The 17,163-nt window shown below is 36.6% G+C and overlaps 2 protein-coding genes across 11 annotated transcripts; one reads left to right on the forward strand and one right to left on the reverse strand.

Moving 5' to 3' along the window:
• Positions 1-1,058: 1,058 nt before the first annotated feature.
• Positions 1,059-8,852, forward strand: LOC141586162 (putative cyclic nucleotide-gated ion channel 13). Of its 10 annotated transcripts, XM_074407296.1 has the most exons (10): positions 1,059-1,231; positions 1,927-2,010; positions 2,108-2,152; positions 2,409-2,521; positions 2,633-2,836; positions 3,484-3,782; positions 4,551-4,662; positions 5,158-5,403; positions 5,564-5,946; positions 6,619-7,157. In XM_074407296.1, the coding sequence occupies exons 1-10, from the start codon at positions 1,114-1,116 to the stop codon at positions 6,704-6,706; spliced, it is 1,692 nt and encodes a 563-aa protein (XP_074263397.1). In that variant the 5' UTR covers positions 1,059-1,113; the 3' UTR covers positions 6,707-7,157. The 10 variants fall into 10 exon arrangements, 6 of the variants coding, with proteins under 6 accessions (XP_074263397.1, XP_074263398.1, XP_074263399.1 ...); XR_012519476.1 differs by lacking the exons at positions 1,927-2,010; positions 2,108-2,152 and adding an exon at positions 7,815-8,361 and having other exon boundaries at positions 1,060-1,231; positions 6,619-6,876; XR_012519474.1 differs by lacking the exon at positions 1,927-2,010 and adding an exon at positions 7,815-8,361 and having other exon boundaries at positions 1,098-1,231; positions 2,108-2,521; positions 6,619-6,876.
• Positions 8,853-8,955: 103 nt separating this feature from the next.
• Positions 8,956-15,306, reverse strand: LOC141586163 (beclin-1-like protein). Its single transcript, XM_074407300.1, has 10 exons — positions 14,986-15,306; positions 13,070-13,425; positions 12,561-12,731; positions 12,152-12,276; positions 11,967-12,015; positions 11,551-11,718; positions 10,727-10,812; positions 10,487-10,558; positions 9,863-10,012; positions 8,956-9,308 (listed from the first exon to the last, which is right to left on the reverse strand). The coding sequence occupies exons 1-10, from the start codon at positions 15,122-15,124 to the stop codon at positions 9,059-9,061; spliced, it is 1,566 nt and encodes a 521-aa protein (XP_074263401.1). The 5' UTR covers positions 15,125-15,306; the 3' UTR covers positions 8,956-9,058.
• Positions 15,307-17,163: the final 1,857 nt, after the last annotated feature.

Below are 17,163 nucleotides of genomic sequence, written 5' to 3' on the forward strand. Positions count from 1 at the left end.
AGATCGTATTCTGGCATCATCGAATGACTCAAAATTAATGGGTAAAAATAAAGGGATAATGAGGTTTGGTGAGAAAAATATTATTAAATTAGTTTAAGAGAGAATTGAGAGGAAATGGAGAGAAAGAAATGTAGAGAATCCATTTTGGAAATGGAGAGAATAAGAAATGGAGAGGACCCCCTCTCCTTTTCTTCCCTTTTAATTGCACGGCCTCTTTAGTCTTTACACATGTTAACTTGTACGGAGTATACGACAATTTTGATTTATGACGGTTTATTGTATTCGAATTCAGGTCAAAAGCATCACTATTTATGATGATTTTATTAGCACCATGAGCACTTATATCAACTGGTAAGTTGTTGTTCGAGCCCTGAGAACGTAGCAGTGTTAAAACCCACGAGGGAGAGTTTTACCACTCTAGTGGTCCTACCCGGCTCGAATCATTTTACCACCTTAGTGGTCCTACCCGGCTCGAATCCGGATTATACCGGATGGTTTACATAAAAAAAATGATGATTTTATTAGCTAAGTTATCAACAGCAGCTTCCCTGGAAAAAAAAGTTATCAAAAAGAGCTACTTTTTAAAAATGAGTTTATTCACAAGCTACTTTTCGATCTCTAGGTTTAGGAAAATGGTATGATATGGAAAGTTAATGAAAAAAAATGTATGTGAGACGGTTGTATAATAGAATTTGCGAAAATTCTTTTTAAGTACTTTTGTCTCAAATTCACAAAAACTTTAGAGAGACGGTCTTTCGGAGACCGAGACCTACTGAATATTTATGTACGTTTAAGTAACCGCAGAATACTGACGGTAAAAATTACTCCCTCTGTCCCGGTCATTTGTTGTCTATTTCCATTTTTGGGTGTTTCAGTCATTTGTTGTCATTTCTATTTTAAGAATGAATTTATGAGTAATTTGATCATTCTCATTGTCCACTTGTCATTTAGTTATTGATTCTCTCCTCTTTTCTTGGTCTTTGTGTCAAAACCAAAGGACAACAATTGACCGAGACGGAGGGAGTAATTAAAAATGAACAATTGACTGATATGAAACTATGAAAGGATAAGACAATCCATGGAATCAATCAGCGACGACTCCGGTGAGGTTTTATGGAACTCAACCATGGCCGCCGGCGTATTTCACGGCGTCGCCGACGGTGGTTGAGCTCTCTGACATCTCTCTACCCAGCCAAATTTCCCAACGATGGTGATTATTTTCAACTAGAAGGTATAATTACACCTTTAATTTACCTTAATTAATCTTTTTTCAAATTTGAGCTTTATATGCTTGAAAATATGGTGCATTTTGTAGATTATGGATTATCTTCATCTTAATTTTAATTGATCTTCGCTACTAGTTTATTGATCATCAAATTTTAGTTGTTGAATCTTGTTTTCTGAAAGGATAAATATTTGTGTATTAGGTTTTGTATCATCTTATTGATTAATGTGTTACAGTGGATTATTATAAGACCGTGTCATACGAGAATTAGTGTAGAGCTAGAGGCGGAGGATATATTCAAAAATTTATAAGAACACAAGTATTAGTAGTTCTACTACTTTGTCTAAATTCTCGTATGTATTGAGTTTTGAATACGGAATGTATTTCTGGTTGCAGAAGTATAATTTGTCGAATTTTAGTTTGAATACGGAAGGTATTTCTGCAACTTAGGAAGTACAATTTGTCGAATTCTAGTCTAAAATTTAGAGAGAAGTAAGAGAAGCTGATTCTATGAGAAAAAAAATTCTAAGTGCAGCTGGAAATTAGCTTGGTAAAGACTTTTGAGAACAAATATTTTACGACTTTGATAACAACTCGAGTGCTTATGATATGGCCTTATAGCATATGTCTTTTCATCCTTATTCCTTATTCCTGTTTCTATATTCTTATTCTTGTTAGGGCACAAATTTATGGTCCATAAGGAGTCAATACTAATGGAACTTCACTGTCAACCTTTCGCTGTTGTCACATCACAGATGCCATCACGTTTATATGCTGTTTGAGATGTGCGTATCCCTTTCAGCCTTTAATTTGCAGCTTACTTACTGAGCTTGTCATTTCCAAGCCAAATCAAGTATAAGCTTTGATTGTTTTAATATATAGGCACACGATATGTCAGTGATGGGAAGGTCTATATACTCACTGAAGGTGATTTGTAAGCCACGGGTTTTTGACCCTCTTGAACCGTTTATACAAAAGTGGAATAAGATAATTCTAGTCTTATGTGCTTTCACAGTTGCATGGGACGCATTGTTCTTTTACATTCCAGTTGTTGATGGCAAGAACAATTGCCTCCATGCAGATATTACGCTGGAGATCATTGCCTCTGTTGTGCGCACATTTATTGACCTTTTCTATCTAGGTCATATAATCTTACAGTTTCATACTGGATATATCTCCCCAGAGTCCCGTAGATTTGGAAGAGGTGAAATAGTTGAGAAACTCAAGTCTATAGCCACAAGATATCTCAAGTCATACTTCATTGTTGACGTTTTAGCTGTGCTTCCCTTACCTCAGGTTATAAAATCAAAGTCATTGTTAATTTGTTATATCACTTATATTCTCTGAGTTGACGTTGGAAGTTCAGATGTGATTGCTTAAGCGTTGCTCCAATTTTGTTCACTACAGATTCTAGTTCTGATTCCAAGGTTAGGTTGGCCTCGGTCAACTTCAAAGGACTTGCTGACGCTAGTGATTTTCATCCAGTACCTCCCGAGGTTTTTCCGGGTCTACCCATTATACAAGGAGGTGATGAGGACATCCGGAGTTGTTACGGGAAGATCATGGGCGGGAGCAGCTCTAAATCTGCTTTTGTATGTGCTGGCTAGTCATGTAAGTTATTTGCGTTACCCAGTTTTACACAATAGGATCCCCATAATTTGTCTTTTCAATTCAGTGACTTAACCCTCGATAAGTATTGTTTGTATTTCCCTTATTTAGCTTTATACATAGAAATATAGAATAATCATACACTTATGTCTTGGATCCTAAGTTTATTATATTAAAGGCCATCTCAAAAATACATTTAAAAGTTTTAGGGGGCTATCCAAAATTGTTGTCTCGAGACATTTATAAAGGCTACTATTAGCATTAGGTTCTCTAAGGTTGATCACTTTGACCGCAGACCGCCTCTTGAATGACCCCTGATTGTTTGATTGAAAAGAGAGTGGGATGATATTTAGAGCATGTTTGGCCTAACTTGTTGAAAATGAGTTTTTGTTTTTCAAGCTTAATTTTCTAAAAGTGTTTTTTAAAAGCAGAAGCACCAAATTGCTGCTTCTATTTTTATGGGCAAAAATATGGTTTTTTTGGCTTTTGAGAAATTTTTTGTTAGCTTTTGAATAATGATGTGTTTGGCCAAAAAGTGTTTTTAATTCCAAAGACACTTTTGAAAGTCAGGCCAAACACACACTTAGAATGATAAAAGTAACAGAATCACACCTCAACGTTACTAATGACATATTATTGAACAAGGACAGGTTATCGGAGCAGTTTGGTATTTGTTTTCAATCGACCGTCTAAACACCTGCTGGCACGAGTCATGCATTGGACATGGTTGCCTTCATCTTCACACATCAATATACTGCAATTACAACCGTGTTAATGACTATACATTCAATAAAACATACTGCTCTCACGTAGACTCTGATCAAGTGAAAAGTTCGATGGTCTTTGACTTTGGTATGTTCTGTGAAGCTCTTCAGTCAGAAGTTGTGCAATCTCGTAAGTTCTTTAAGAAAATATCTCTCTGCTTTTGGTGGGGCCTTCGAAGTCTTAGGTATGCTTTTTACCTTTAATGACCAACTTATCTCTCAGCTAAGTTTCTACTTACAGAGGCCTGGCGCCACATCTAAATTCTACTCCCTCAGTTTCACAATAAGCTTTGCACTCTTCTTAGAATCTTAGCTTAGAAATTAAGGAAAAAAATAAAGAGTATGCAAATGGGATCAAATTAGAGAGAGATGAATAAATGAGCGACATTTCTTGTAAAGCAGCGATGAGGGATATGCAACTGGACTCAAACTAGACCTAGCTATGAATCTATTATGAGCTCTTTAGCCATTGTTGACTTCTTGGGCCTTGCAGAAATTCTCATATAGGTTCGTCTTTACAACATTATTCTAGCCGTACATAGGATCTTATTTATGGTGAGGTAGAAGGGTCAAATGTATGGAGCCTTACTCCTATGCTAGTCAGCACGCTGATCAGGCTATTTCGAGACAAGTGGAGGACCACCCATGATGAAAATTGTGTTTACTGGTTCTTCAGAAATAAAAAAAAAAGAAGTGTGCAGTGCGAGAGAGGTTAAGGAAGCATTTTTCTTCATTGCATCATATTGCTAAACCAAAGAATAACAAGTTTCTAGCTCCGCTGGAATTTGAAAAAACGCAAGAATACTATTTATCTATTCACTTTTTTTGAACCGATGTGTCACATGTTACTAAAACTACACGCGTGACCATAAATTAAGTGTCTTATACTAGATCTTTGTCCTTTGATTTTGGTTGGATACTTGTACTCGTGGTCTTATAAACTTCTCTTGCAGCTCTTATGGACAGAATTTCCAAGCAAGTAATTATGTTGGAGAGAATTTGTTTGCAACCTTCATTTGTATCTCCGGACTTCTCCTATTTTCATTCCTTTTTGGGAATATACAGGCAAGTTACGGACCATGCTTATTGTGACTGCATGTCTGCACCATCTCTCATACAAAACATATTGCTATCATGTGGATCCATGCTCTTCATGAGTCAGACAGCGCATTTTAGTCTCACATTTAAATAAGTTATATGGCATAAACAATAGTACACAATGTCATTCTCAGTTTTAATTTTTCCAAATTAAATAGGAAAAATATTTATGTTTTAACGTTTTTATTTTCCGTTGGTCTATTTGTTTTTCCTGTCTTTGTTTACATCTTGTCACTTTGTTTACGAATCAATACGACTATTCATGTTAGCGAAATTCAAATTACTGGGGACTTGCTTAGCCTGGTTCCCAATCCCCTTACTAGAGCGAGTCAACATTCAAACGTAGAACCCAAGGCCGTGCCTTCTTGTTGACCAAGTCTTTCATGTTGTTTAGTTGTGTTTACATGAAGCTTGGTTAAAGTTCTTAAGATGAATTTGAAGTTGGTTACTTCCTTTTGATAGAAATATCTAAACTCTGCAACTGCTAAAGTGGAGGAGATGAAATCAAAATGGCACGATACAGAAAAATGGATGTCCCATCGTTCACTCACCGATGATTTGAAGAAAAGGATTAGGAAATACGAACTCTGCAAGTGGCAAGAAACAAGAGGAGTGAATGAAGACACTGTACTCAGTGAGCTTCCTAGGGACCTCAGGGTGGATATAAAGCGGCATCTGTGGAACAAATGTTTTTATCATATCTTGAATGTGAGTACTTATTTTGAAATTTCTCTTTACCATCATCTTACAAGATTTTGCAATTACTTACATTGACAATTATAGTTTTTCTGCATGAAAATTACATGCTGTGTACGTGTTATACACTCTTTAGTCCATTGTAAGTTTGTGTAGAACGTTTTCCTCGCAGGTGCCATGGTTTGAGGGCTTGAATGATGAAATGTTGGATGAAATGTGTGATTGGTTAAAACCGATAATTTACATGGAAAAAAGCCTTATAATGCGTCAGGGCCACCCAATTAAGAAGGTCTTCTTTATAATGAGAGGACAATTGAGTATTAAATCTGCTGGTGGTGCAACCCTCGGCCCGGTCAATCCTGGTGACTACTGTGGTCTTGAGTTGCTTACGTGGGCGGCGAATCCGGACAACTCGAACTCTTCTGTTTTGCCCAAAGCAGATTCAACTATGGAGACTCTGACAGTAGTTGAGGCCTTCACACTGAAGTCTGATGAGCTGAGATCTGTGATGAAGCACTTGCATGTGCTTCGTCCGAAGCTCCAACACGAGTTAAAGTAAGTAATATTACATGAAATCCTTGTTAGTGTATGTCAGGACTTTCTGCAATTTTAGCAATTTGGCAAGAACTCGGTGAAGACGGTTACATAGAAAACATAAAATTAGTACACCTCATGCTGAGAACAACTGTTCTAATGTCCTATTTTATTGTCTGAGAAAGGCCATAGCGGAGCTATAAATGTTAAAAGTATGGGTTCATTTTTAGTTTTGTTGCAATAGTCCCTTTTATTATGATTCGGAAACAGCCTCTTTGTGTTGCTAACACAAGGGTAAGGCTGCGTACATCCGACCCCCCCTTACCCTGCAATTTGCGGGAGCCATTGAGGCACTGGGGTAATGTTGTTGTTGTAGTCCCTTTTATTATGAGGTCTTAAGTCATTCGATGCAACAAGCAATGCTTGACACAATTTCCATTATGAGTTATTTGGGAACTGCTTTTCTTTGACTTGTAAAATGTAAATACAAAAGTAAGACTGCGTACACGAGGTACATCCAACCCTCCCTTAGCTCACCATTTGCAGAACCCCTTGAGGAGGTGCTGCTGTATGGCCATAAAGGTAGTGTTGGTGCTGTTGTGGGTGTGGCGGTGGGGGTGGAGGGATGAGTACTCCACTAGTAAGTAGTAACTAAGTTGCTAACTATGCAGACTTTCTTTCATAATGATTCAGGTTTTATTCTCAACAATCAAGGTTACAGGCAGCCTATCACATACAGGCTGCATGGAGGCAGCACAGCAAAAGGAAGCCTACATTATAGAAGCCTGAAGATGTTCGCCTGGTCACGGAGAGCACAAACTCTAGCTTTCATCCTAGTAATTATGGATCCAAATTTGCTCTTGAAAAACTACGGATTGATGGTCCCCACTCGCAGACAGCTTCCGTTTCACAGACTGCGTCTCTTGGAGCATAATTTCGCTTCTGGATCTGGTTAGCCGCGCCCCCTCTTTACTTCTATGGTTAAAAATAAATTTGTATTGACAAACTTTCTAGTTCCTATAATGGACCCTCTCCCTTGGGAAATTAAGTCGCATGTTGTTTCTACTAAGAAATGGTTAACTGCCCTTCAATCTATACCTCTGTGTAAAGAGTGTTTACATGAGCGAAATTGTGAGAGTCGAGTCAAATTGAGTTTTTGCTTGTTCATGTTTATTTACTGCAACTCTGCAAGTGTTTGAGCATTAACTGTCTAAAAATCGTGTTTGCCCTCAGCTCATATTTCGACTTTTGCTATTGTTTTGACGCAGTTGCCAAAGGCAGGATGCATATGATTTCATTTTAGTTTAGCTTCTTTTCAGGAGTAATTATTTAATGTGATCTGTTCTTGTACCGAAATAATCTACCAAATTATTGAGAACAATAATGCTAAACTCAGATGAAGTGCAATTCAGACGATTATAAAATTGAAAGCCTTTTATTTATTTATTTGTCTTGTACACCCTGTTGGTTACATTAACATATCTTAATTTTATGTATCTACTGTGAATGCATGTATATTGCTGAATGCTGATCTCCCTGAATCATGACCGCTTATTTTCCATCTCCTGCAAATTGTGCTTACTTCAGCCTGCTTATTAGTTCTTAAGTATAGCTTTATTAGTACTCATCATGAAATATGGCGGATTAACCCTGCAAAAAATAAAATAAAAAAACATTAAAACCACGGATTTCTGGACAATAAGCTGCAGAATTAAAATTTGTACCACCATACTCCCAAAAGTCGCAACTATAATTCTTTTTTTTTTTTTTTTTTTTTTTGGGGGGGGATTAAGAAATGAATATATATACTAATTAGATAATAAATGTGAGTATGGTTGTACTGAAACTCAGTACCGAAGTTTATATCATCCCAAATCCCAATATACTAGCAAGGCAACTAAGCAAGAAGGATTACTTGGAGCAGTCAGTGGCCTTGGAAATGGCAGGGAGTTTAAAGGAGACTGAGCATTTGTCTGACAGGCTAGCAATAAGGGAAGGTTGATACTGGAGATCAACCAGTTTATCCTTCAAACAGTTGCAAACCAAGACGGCATCATTTTTGTCTTTGACGGTGCTAGCCACTGTCTTAATCCCATTACAGCAAGCATCAGAAGGCGAAGGGCTACCCCCTGTGATGTAGAGTAAGCAGAAGGTCACTTTCGGTATGACATCAGAACATGCAGGACCTGCCATTGGTTTATCGAGGCCAAGAACTTGCCTCGAAAAAAGTAAACTAAGGAAGGCAACGAAACTGAAGAAGCCAGTCATTTTGTTCGTCATGATGTTGTAAAGTAATTGTAAGTTGCAGATGTTTGAGACAGATACTTATCAAGTGATTAACACAGAATTGTTGTGTTGAAGTATATATAAGCGTATTTTTGCCGGGTTTTAGTGTAATACTCCGTATTATTTGGTTACAAGTTAAAACAGCAGAAATGGTGTGACAGTGTTATGTATGTTCAATGTTTCGTGTAAGGCAGGGAGTATGGTCATGCGTTACTCGTGTTAACTTTGCTTTGCAGATGAACGTGATGCGCACATTATGACCACAGCAAACGGAGTTGTCTTTGAACTCATAAATCATTCCTGAAGCACGATTTAATGTCAATGATTAAATTTGCACCTCGGAGATTGGCGTATAGAGAACATGAATTTGACTTATTTGAAACCCGGGCCGGGGCTACAGCTCCGAGCATGTCAGATTGTGTCGGATTTTTATTCATGTCATCTATAAATATGTTGTTTGTTACTCGTACCAAACACGGCCCAATTACATAAGCAGGTTATGCATTGCAAGCTGACCATAACCTGCTCATTGTTAAATGTCTAGGAGACGATGAAACTTTGTAAAAGACCGTGGTTTCACGATAACTTGTTATTACCCAATCACGAGTCTTTTATAAAGGACGATACAGATATTTTAAGCACGGAGCTCGTGGTTTATGCTTGCATGATTACAAATAATGTCATTGAATGTATCAAAGGGAATTACAATAACTTCCCCAATCCCAGTGTCAAGAGTACTATGAATACAATATTACAATGACAGATACGATATTAACAAAAACTGTGTTAATATTTACACACTAGCATCATTAGAGTTAGACAAGCCCGGACAATACAGACAATAATTTCAGGAATCAGACTTGGACTTGATGCTGCGCTTCACATATGAAGCGCCTGCAGGTGGAGGGTCAGCTAGGGACGTAGTAGAGAGCGGCTGAAAACTTGTGTTGCCGATAAACCAGAAGAGAGCCCATTTTAGGTCGCAGAGAGTGTACTTGAGAGCTTTTGTCCAGGTCTCTGGTTTATTGAAACTTTGTGTTATTGAGAACACCTCCACTTTTCCATCCTCTACTCTGCAAAGTTTGTCATTCTCAATGCTGCAAAAATTAACATAGGATGAAGAATTGTAATTGGAAACGGATGCCATGACGATTATTCCTGCTAAAGCGTAGAGAATTAAAGGTGACTCAATTGGTTAGAGCTGCCACCACAGGTCATACGAGCCAGGTTCGGACCAGGTCATTGTAGTTTTTTCTGGTACACTGTTACCTCGTGATTTCGGGTATATGTCAGTTTGGGTCATTTTCCTGCTATTTTGTGTTGCGGCTAGTAAGGTCATAGACACATATCTAGATAGTGGGACAAAATGCATCCTATATAGAGAGAGAAATTTCCGACATCAAATGTCTCCTGGTAACTAAATTTGTTATAATAAATTAAAAACTCTACTGATAATTAACTCATAGTGAAGCGATAACATATCGCTTCAGCTAAAATCATAACCAGCATCATTGACACAGTATACATAAAGCATACAAGGAAGTTGGTTGAGTTACACCGGACAAAAAATATATACAGGACATAGTCAGAGTAACAAACAAAAAATAGAGAAACGGAGAGGTGGGACGATTAAGCCTCCGAAGAAGCTTACCTATATGGCAACTTGAAACACTTGTCAGGAGGTATGTTATTCTCCAGATCCTTCATCCTAGCAAACTCACAGAAGTCTTTTAAGCATGTCAAGAAGAGTGTCATTGCTTTGTCATAGCGAGTACTCCAAAATAAGTTTACAGGTCCAAACCTACAGTGCAAACAAACATCATTTTTCTATTTAACAAAAGCAAGCCAACGCCAAATTTTGACTCATTGGCATACCACTTATTATTGAAAGTTTGTCCTCAGCGAAGCCGAACATATGTTTAATACTCTCTTCCTCACTTATATTGTCTCCATTTCTTTTTTGGTCCATCCAGAAATAATTAATCCCTTTCTATATCTGGTAAAATACGTATTCAAGTACCATTAGCAAAAGGTATGCGGTATCTCTAGTATAAATTCTAAAAGTCACAAGTGGTTATAATATATTATCTCTAAATCTTAAACATGACCTCGAGTCAAAATGGGTGCAATATAAATGGGATAAAAAAGCACACGTAAATTGTAATAGCTTTATATTGAAACTTTGGCCCTTTAGTATACTGCTAGCTTTATAACAAAGCAACACACACAACCACCCACGGACTAGGAGTGAAATAAAAGGCTCTTTGCTACTTACAGGTCGTAAGTGTTGTTGCTTGTATCCATGATCCGGGGATAACTTCCCATAGGAAGTATCTTTATTCTGTAACTGAAACAATATGGTTAAAGAGCAACTGACTATTATTTGAGCATTGAGTGCAAAACTACATAATTAAACACGGCTCTTCCATTTCTTGGCACACCGAAGATGAATTTATCCAACTATTTGAATAAATAAATTGAAAGAAAGAAAGAAAGAACTATAGCAAAAGGATACTGGAATTTTGGGGAAAAATATTGACACATTGTGTGGAGAAGTAGGCAAGCTAGGCCCCAGGCTGCATTTACCTCATCCCAATCAAGCTGCAAAATAAAAAGGAGAAGCCAATTTAAGTACATAGTTAACCATAGAAATCATTGAGACCCTTAGGGGCTAAGGCGATGAGGAGCAAGGCAAAGGTGCGTGCCTTTTAGACGCAAGGCGCCTTATTTTTGGAAATTCATTTTATTCCCCAAATAAAATTTTGGGCAACAATACCTTTTTGAGGAGTTTTCAAGGTGACTAAGATCTAAAGGAGTAAAATTTAGAAGTAATGGGGAAAAGAAAAGCCATACTTAAAGGCTAATGAACCTCGCATCGCTAAGTGAGCCTTATCTAAAAGGCACAACTAAAACTGTACCAAGGCATTTTGGATAGTGCCTCATCCAAGGCGCGCCTTAGGCGTACTCAAGGCAAGCCTTTTCAAACTAAGATTGAGACTCATGCCTAAATAAGAGCTACGCCATATTAACTACACTTCTCTTGTAGTCTACATGTATTTTTTTTTTCACGTTCTGTAGCCTACATGTTGAGGATGCGAAACTTGATCATCAACTAATTAAGTAGGAAAAAATTCTAAATATAGCACAATAATATGCTCAAGTAATACAATCTTTTACAGGTAAAAACAAAAAACAAATCATTCGGTATATGCTCAAGTGGGTGTGTGTGCTTTCAGCAAGCACTAATTCAGAAGCCTCCATAACAATCGTCAGGATGGTAAACAAAGATAGCGACGAAGATAAGAACCAAAGGTAGGATAACCGTAACTTAACACATACCTGGAGTTTAGGGAGACGCCCTAGCCTGAAGTTATTAATTGTTCCAAACTCTTTGATAACCTTATCACACCCGATACTAAAGGCGTTATCTAAGACATTAGTCTGCTTTAATAACTCCAGATGCGCCTGTGAAACCTCAATCTTTGCCAGTATAGCATCTCTTTCCTCCTGCAACCATGATTATATGCGGCCATAATTAATTAAAGAGATAAAGCTGAGAAAATTAGAGAGTCATGACACCACAATCACAAATGGAGACGAATTTTTATAGTTATGTCTAAACACTTGTTAAAAAAGTAGCAAAAATAAGAACTAAACCAACCAACCCAGAGAAGCATGCACGTCCCAAATGAAAGCTCCATGATTAAGATTGCATATAATTGATAGAAGAGGATTACAGGCCCTATGCAGTTTACCTGATGCGATATTAATTGAAACTGAAAATTGTTGAACTCATGCCAATACCTGAAACATAAATACATCATAACTACAAAATTAAAAAGGATCCATATATGTAGCGCTTTCTAATCTTCACATAACTAAATTTCCAATTACTTTCCTGAATACTAAGATCAACTCAAGATATAGGACATAAGGTTACCTCTCCTCCAACTCCTTAAAGCGGCTTGACTTCATCTCTAATTCTTTCAATTCAGTATTTACTTTCGCGTACTGCTTCTCAGTTTCTTCAATTGCAGCTTCAAGCTTTCTTTCTTCATCCTCGATCTTGACCAGCACTAAAAGATATTAGTAACAAATAGAATACTCAGAATGAAATGGACACTAGTATAGCTTGCTCATACAATTAGAATTAACTGTTGGAAGTTATTCACCAAGTTTTAGACCTGCTATGGCTGAAAATAACATATTTACATGCATGAATCTTGTCGGCGTTTAACTTCAATCTCGATAAGTTATAGTTATCATCTATTTATATTCAAATCTTGTCGGTGTTTAACTTCAATCAAAATAAGAAAGAATTGTAGATAAACTGCTTGCTAAATCAGAACCTTTAATTTTTCCTTGAGGAAGTCAGCCTCAGAAAGAACGTTCTGTGAATCCCCTTCCAAACGCTGAAGACAAGCTTCATAAGCTTGTATATCCCTATTAACATCTTCAACCTCCTTATCAAGCTTGTCTGACAAGATTCTCATGCACTCAAGGCACAATGGTTGCTCCACCTGGTGACGAACAAATCAAGGTTTAAAGTATATTTTTATTCATGAGTGTTGACGAAAATAATAATATTTGGGACGGAAAAACTCAAATCTGGAAACCTACCAAAAACATATTTCCTCCTTTTTAAGGAGGTAAAAAGGTAGTATATGGAAACTACTTAAAGATAGTACAACTTCACATAAGCTCCAATGCATTAACAAACACACATTTCATTATTGTCGACCAAAACAATAATGGAACATGGCAATTCAATCTCAGGAGGAAATCTGACAAAAACAGGTTTCCTCCTAACCCAAAAAAATTAACCAAAGGAGAGGAGATGAGTAGTAGTCCACAACACCTGAGTCTGGGCTGTTGCAATTTCAAATGCACGTTTTAGAACAGTAATAGTTGAGTGAAACCCTGAACTATTTGGATTTAACTGTCCATTAGGATTTCCCTCGGCCGATTGTGCATGCATTCCATTGCCATCTGTCTGAGGTGGGTACACAGAAGCAAGAGCTGGAGGCAAAACCACAAATGACTCTTCCATCATCTTTCCTGATGGGGACACTTCAGGTTGAGCTGCTCCACTACGCGGCCTTGGAGGGGCTCCAGGAGACTGAGACTTTTGTTTCGGCAACACAACAAAGGAATGATCCATATGTGTGGAAGCTGACACACTGGCTGATCCATGAAGAGATGAGCCCTGTAACCCTGCAAGTTATTGCAAAAAAAAAAAAAAAAAAAAAAAAAAAAAACTCAAATATTTAATTACATTTATTAGCGTGTACATCTCTGGTTCTAGCCAAACAATTAGCATGTACAACAGTAAAAGGTTAAATAAGTTTGATCACTGACGTCAGAAATTACTACTCGATATTATTCTATTTAAGACGGATAGAGTCATTCTCATTAGCAGTTTAGCACATATATCAAAATTATGCTAGCTTATCCATCACCATACACAATACGTGAACTAACTTCTGCAAATATTCAATTGAAGTCGGAAGCAAAAAGGGACACAAAGAATCTCAAACACAGTGCATTATCGCTAAAAAAACCTAAGGGTACAATACAGTTTGCTTCGGTATAAAGCTGTATGTATGCTGTCAATGTTGCAGAATTTTTGAGCGTTTTGACAATGTGCAATTTATTATAGGAAGTTATCCCAATGTGTTGTTCTTAGCATGGCACTAACAGCAAGAAGACTAGAGAGCTCCAGAGGACCAATTTTGTAAGCAAGTTCATGCTCCTGCGCTACTTCGCATGATCCATGTGGTCGGTGATTCCAACCAGTGGCGGAGCCAGGAGTACAGATTACTATTCTAAACCGTAGATTGAAAATTCTAGGGATCGAATTAGTAATGCAGTAGAGTAACTCCAGCAAAAATAGAACGTCTTAACTATGAAATTCATATTTGCCATTGATTAGGAGGGCTCAGCCCCTACTAGGCTCCCCTCGCTCACCCAGTGATACCAACTAATGAGATGCTAACTTAAAAACTATTTCATTGTCTTAAAATTCGGTGCCACATAAACTAAACCAAGAGAAGATCAATTAAACTCCTATCTATTGCCATGCAAACTAAACAGCTCAATTCTTAACAACAGAATTCAAACAGCTTTATTAAAAATTTAGAACGTGCGGTGACAAAAAAATCATCTGTCAACAACACTGTCTTACATTAGGACAGGCCATAAATAAGCTCGTCAATAAGATTCAAAAACAAATCACAGTAGATACCGAGCAAGATTACAGGTTTCTAACAATAGGCGGATAAACAATAGCTCTATAGTATCCACATTTGACTAATTTTCACAAAATCAACCCTAATTGCCGGATAAACTGTAGCTCTAGACTCTAGTATCGCAGTTGAATTAAAATTTGACGAAATTTAAACTAAAATCGAAACAAATTGGCGGATAAACATTAGCTCTAGAATCCGCCATTGAATCAAAATTGACGAAATTGAAACTAAAATCACCTTAATCGTCATTGAATTCAGCGTTTTCGCAATTCGCTAAATTGAAACTAAAATCACCTTAGTCAATCCGGTTTGATCGTCAACAAATTCAAGGTATCGGCAATTGGCGGATATACAGTAGCTATAGTACCGATATTTAAATTAAAATCCAAAAACTGAAACTAAAATCAAATCAAATGAATTCAAATACTGCCTCCGTCTCGACCGTTTGTATTTGAATTAAAGGTAAACAAATAATTGAGACGGAGCGAGAAATGAGATGAAGAAGAGAGCGGAATCGAAGACGAACCGAAAGAATCGACGACGCTGACGATGGAGAGAGGATGACGGCAGTTTTGGCACACCCAACGAGGTAAATTAGGGTCCACTTCTACGGCTTTTACTCCACCGAGACCTCCTTTTTTACCGTTCTCGTTATCGCCTTTCATTTATTGTTACTGTTGTTTCACGGTGGTTTACGCGGTGGTTTTTTTTTGAATTACCACGGTGTTGCTGCTTCTGAAGCGACCGGGGAATTTTTTATTTATCTTTTCTCGAGCAAATATTGCTGATCCCCTTTTCTTTTGAGCTCCTTTGGTTCACGCATAGGTATATGTTTAGAATCCGGAATTATATCAAAGTTGTATAAGTTTGAAATTTAATTTCTTGTGCCCTGTATTTGTTTCAATTTTGGGTGAAATTTGGTTGAACTTCAAAATTACAAAAATACGTAAAATACAACATTAAAAATAATTATTTTAATATTGAAAAATCCTGAAAATAAAGATTTGTTTAAATAAATGTAAAAAAAATTTCATTTAAAATGTTCCATATAAGTTTTTTTCATGATTTTTTGTTTTATTATTTGACTAGTTGGGAAGCCCGTGCGATGCACGGGGCTTCTATTAGGATTATCTGTAAAAATATATTTTGAAATTAACAAAAAAGTCGAATTATGTTGAATCATTGATGAAAAAAAATTCATGGTTGGTATAATTGATTGATGAATTATTAGTGTTTTACCTTAAAAATTTGACATTTAATAGTACTTATAACATCAAGTGATTTAGTTATAATATATACTTTTCTTTTTCATTGTCGCAAGCACAACTGGTTTTTAATTCAATAAAAGACGCTCTCTCTGTAAACATGGTGAAACTCACCAAAATGAATCCTTATAACGGAGACAAACCTTTATAAGTCTTGTAAATTATTAACCTACAACAACTAAGTAAAACTGAATGATGTTCCGTAAAACAACAATTATCATAATTATATATAGTGTGTTCAAAGAAAATGTTCGATCTCTTCAACATAATTTTACCTTGATTATATATCTACAATTAAGAGTATTTGATCCTTATAAACTTCTCGCAACATCAAATCCAAACTGAATTCTAATAGAATTATTAATCTATAAACAACAATAAAAAATGTCTGTGATTCTATTGCATAGAATGCACAGGCAACACCCTTTATTAGTTTTGTGACATCATTTAAAATCGTTGAGTTACCAAGTTAGTATTTTATGGCAACGCTGAAACATTGGTTTACGTTACCATGGTCTGGTAATAAAAAACTATTAAATTTAACAAAAAGTCAAACCATGCTGAAAACGAGAGTAAACAAATTTTTGAGAGCATTTAGATGAGGAGTGATTAATCATCAGTTTCCCTCACAAAAACGCAACAAAAATGTTGGCATTTGGTATTGACTATAGCAGTTGTATAACATTCACATATATAATTGAATTGTAGAGTTATTCTTATAATCTCACGCATCATCAGTTTTTAACAGAAATAGTCTTTGACTATTTACAATTAAAGAGTACTTGTCCTTAAAAGCTTCAGGCAAAATTTATAATACGACACATAATTTGATAAATTTCTAAAAACTTCTTTGTAAATAATGTTCTTCGTCTGGCTTTGATACATTTGGTCTCTATTACGATGATAACCTTAATCCATTGGATGACGTTGTTCTTGACGCTTCTACGTAAAGGTGGTTATTACTAAAAATTGGTTTAAGCATATAAGTTCCAACATGATTAAGTGATTGGCCCTGACTCTTGTTTATTGTCTAGCGTAGCATAGCCTCAATGTATATTGTCTCCGCTTAAGAACGAAAAGAATCTTTGTATCCGAGGAAGTCATTCCTATGCTCGGTTCAGTACCTTTTGCCAGCTTTGGAATCCGTAACTATCTTCCTTTCTATTTCGAATTTCCCAAAGCGATTTATAATAAGATAATGTCTCTTTAGATAGTGCTCTTACGGAGTTGATGTTCCTCACCAACATAACCGGCATACCACACTTGGTAGAACATACCATTATGAGTTATGTCAAAAAATTCATCATGTATACTCCATTCATTCCCTTCTTAGTTCTTAATAAACATCTTTCCCATTGCTTCTCAAGGGTCAAACGTCGTTTATAACTTAGACCATTAATATGTCCAAAATCATGGTCAAACTAATGTATTGACGACTC

Source organism: Silene latifolia, chromosome 6, assembly GCF_048544455.1.
Source record: "Silene latifolia isolate original U9 population chromosome 6, ASM4854445v1, whole genome shotgun sequence".
Taxonomy (NCBI): domain Eukaryota; kingdom Viridiplantae; phylum Streptophyta; class Magnoliopsida; order Caryophyllales; family Caryophyllaceae; genus Silene; species Silene latifolia.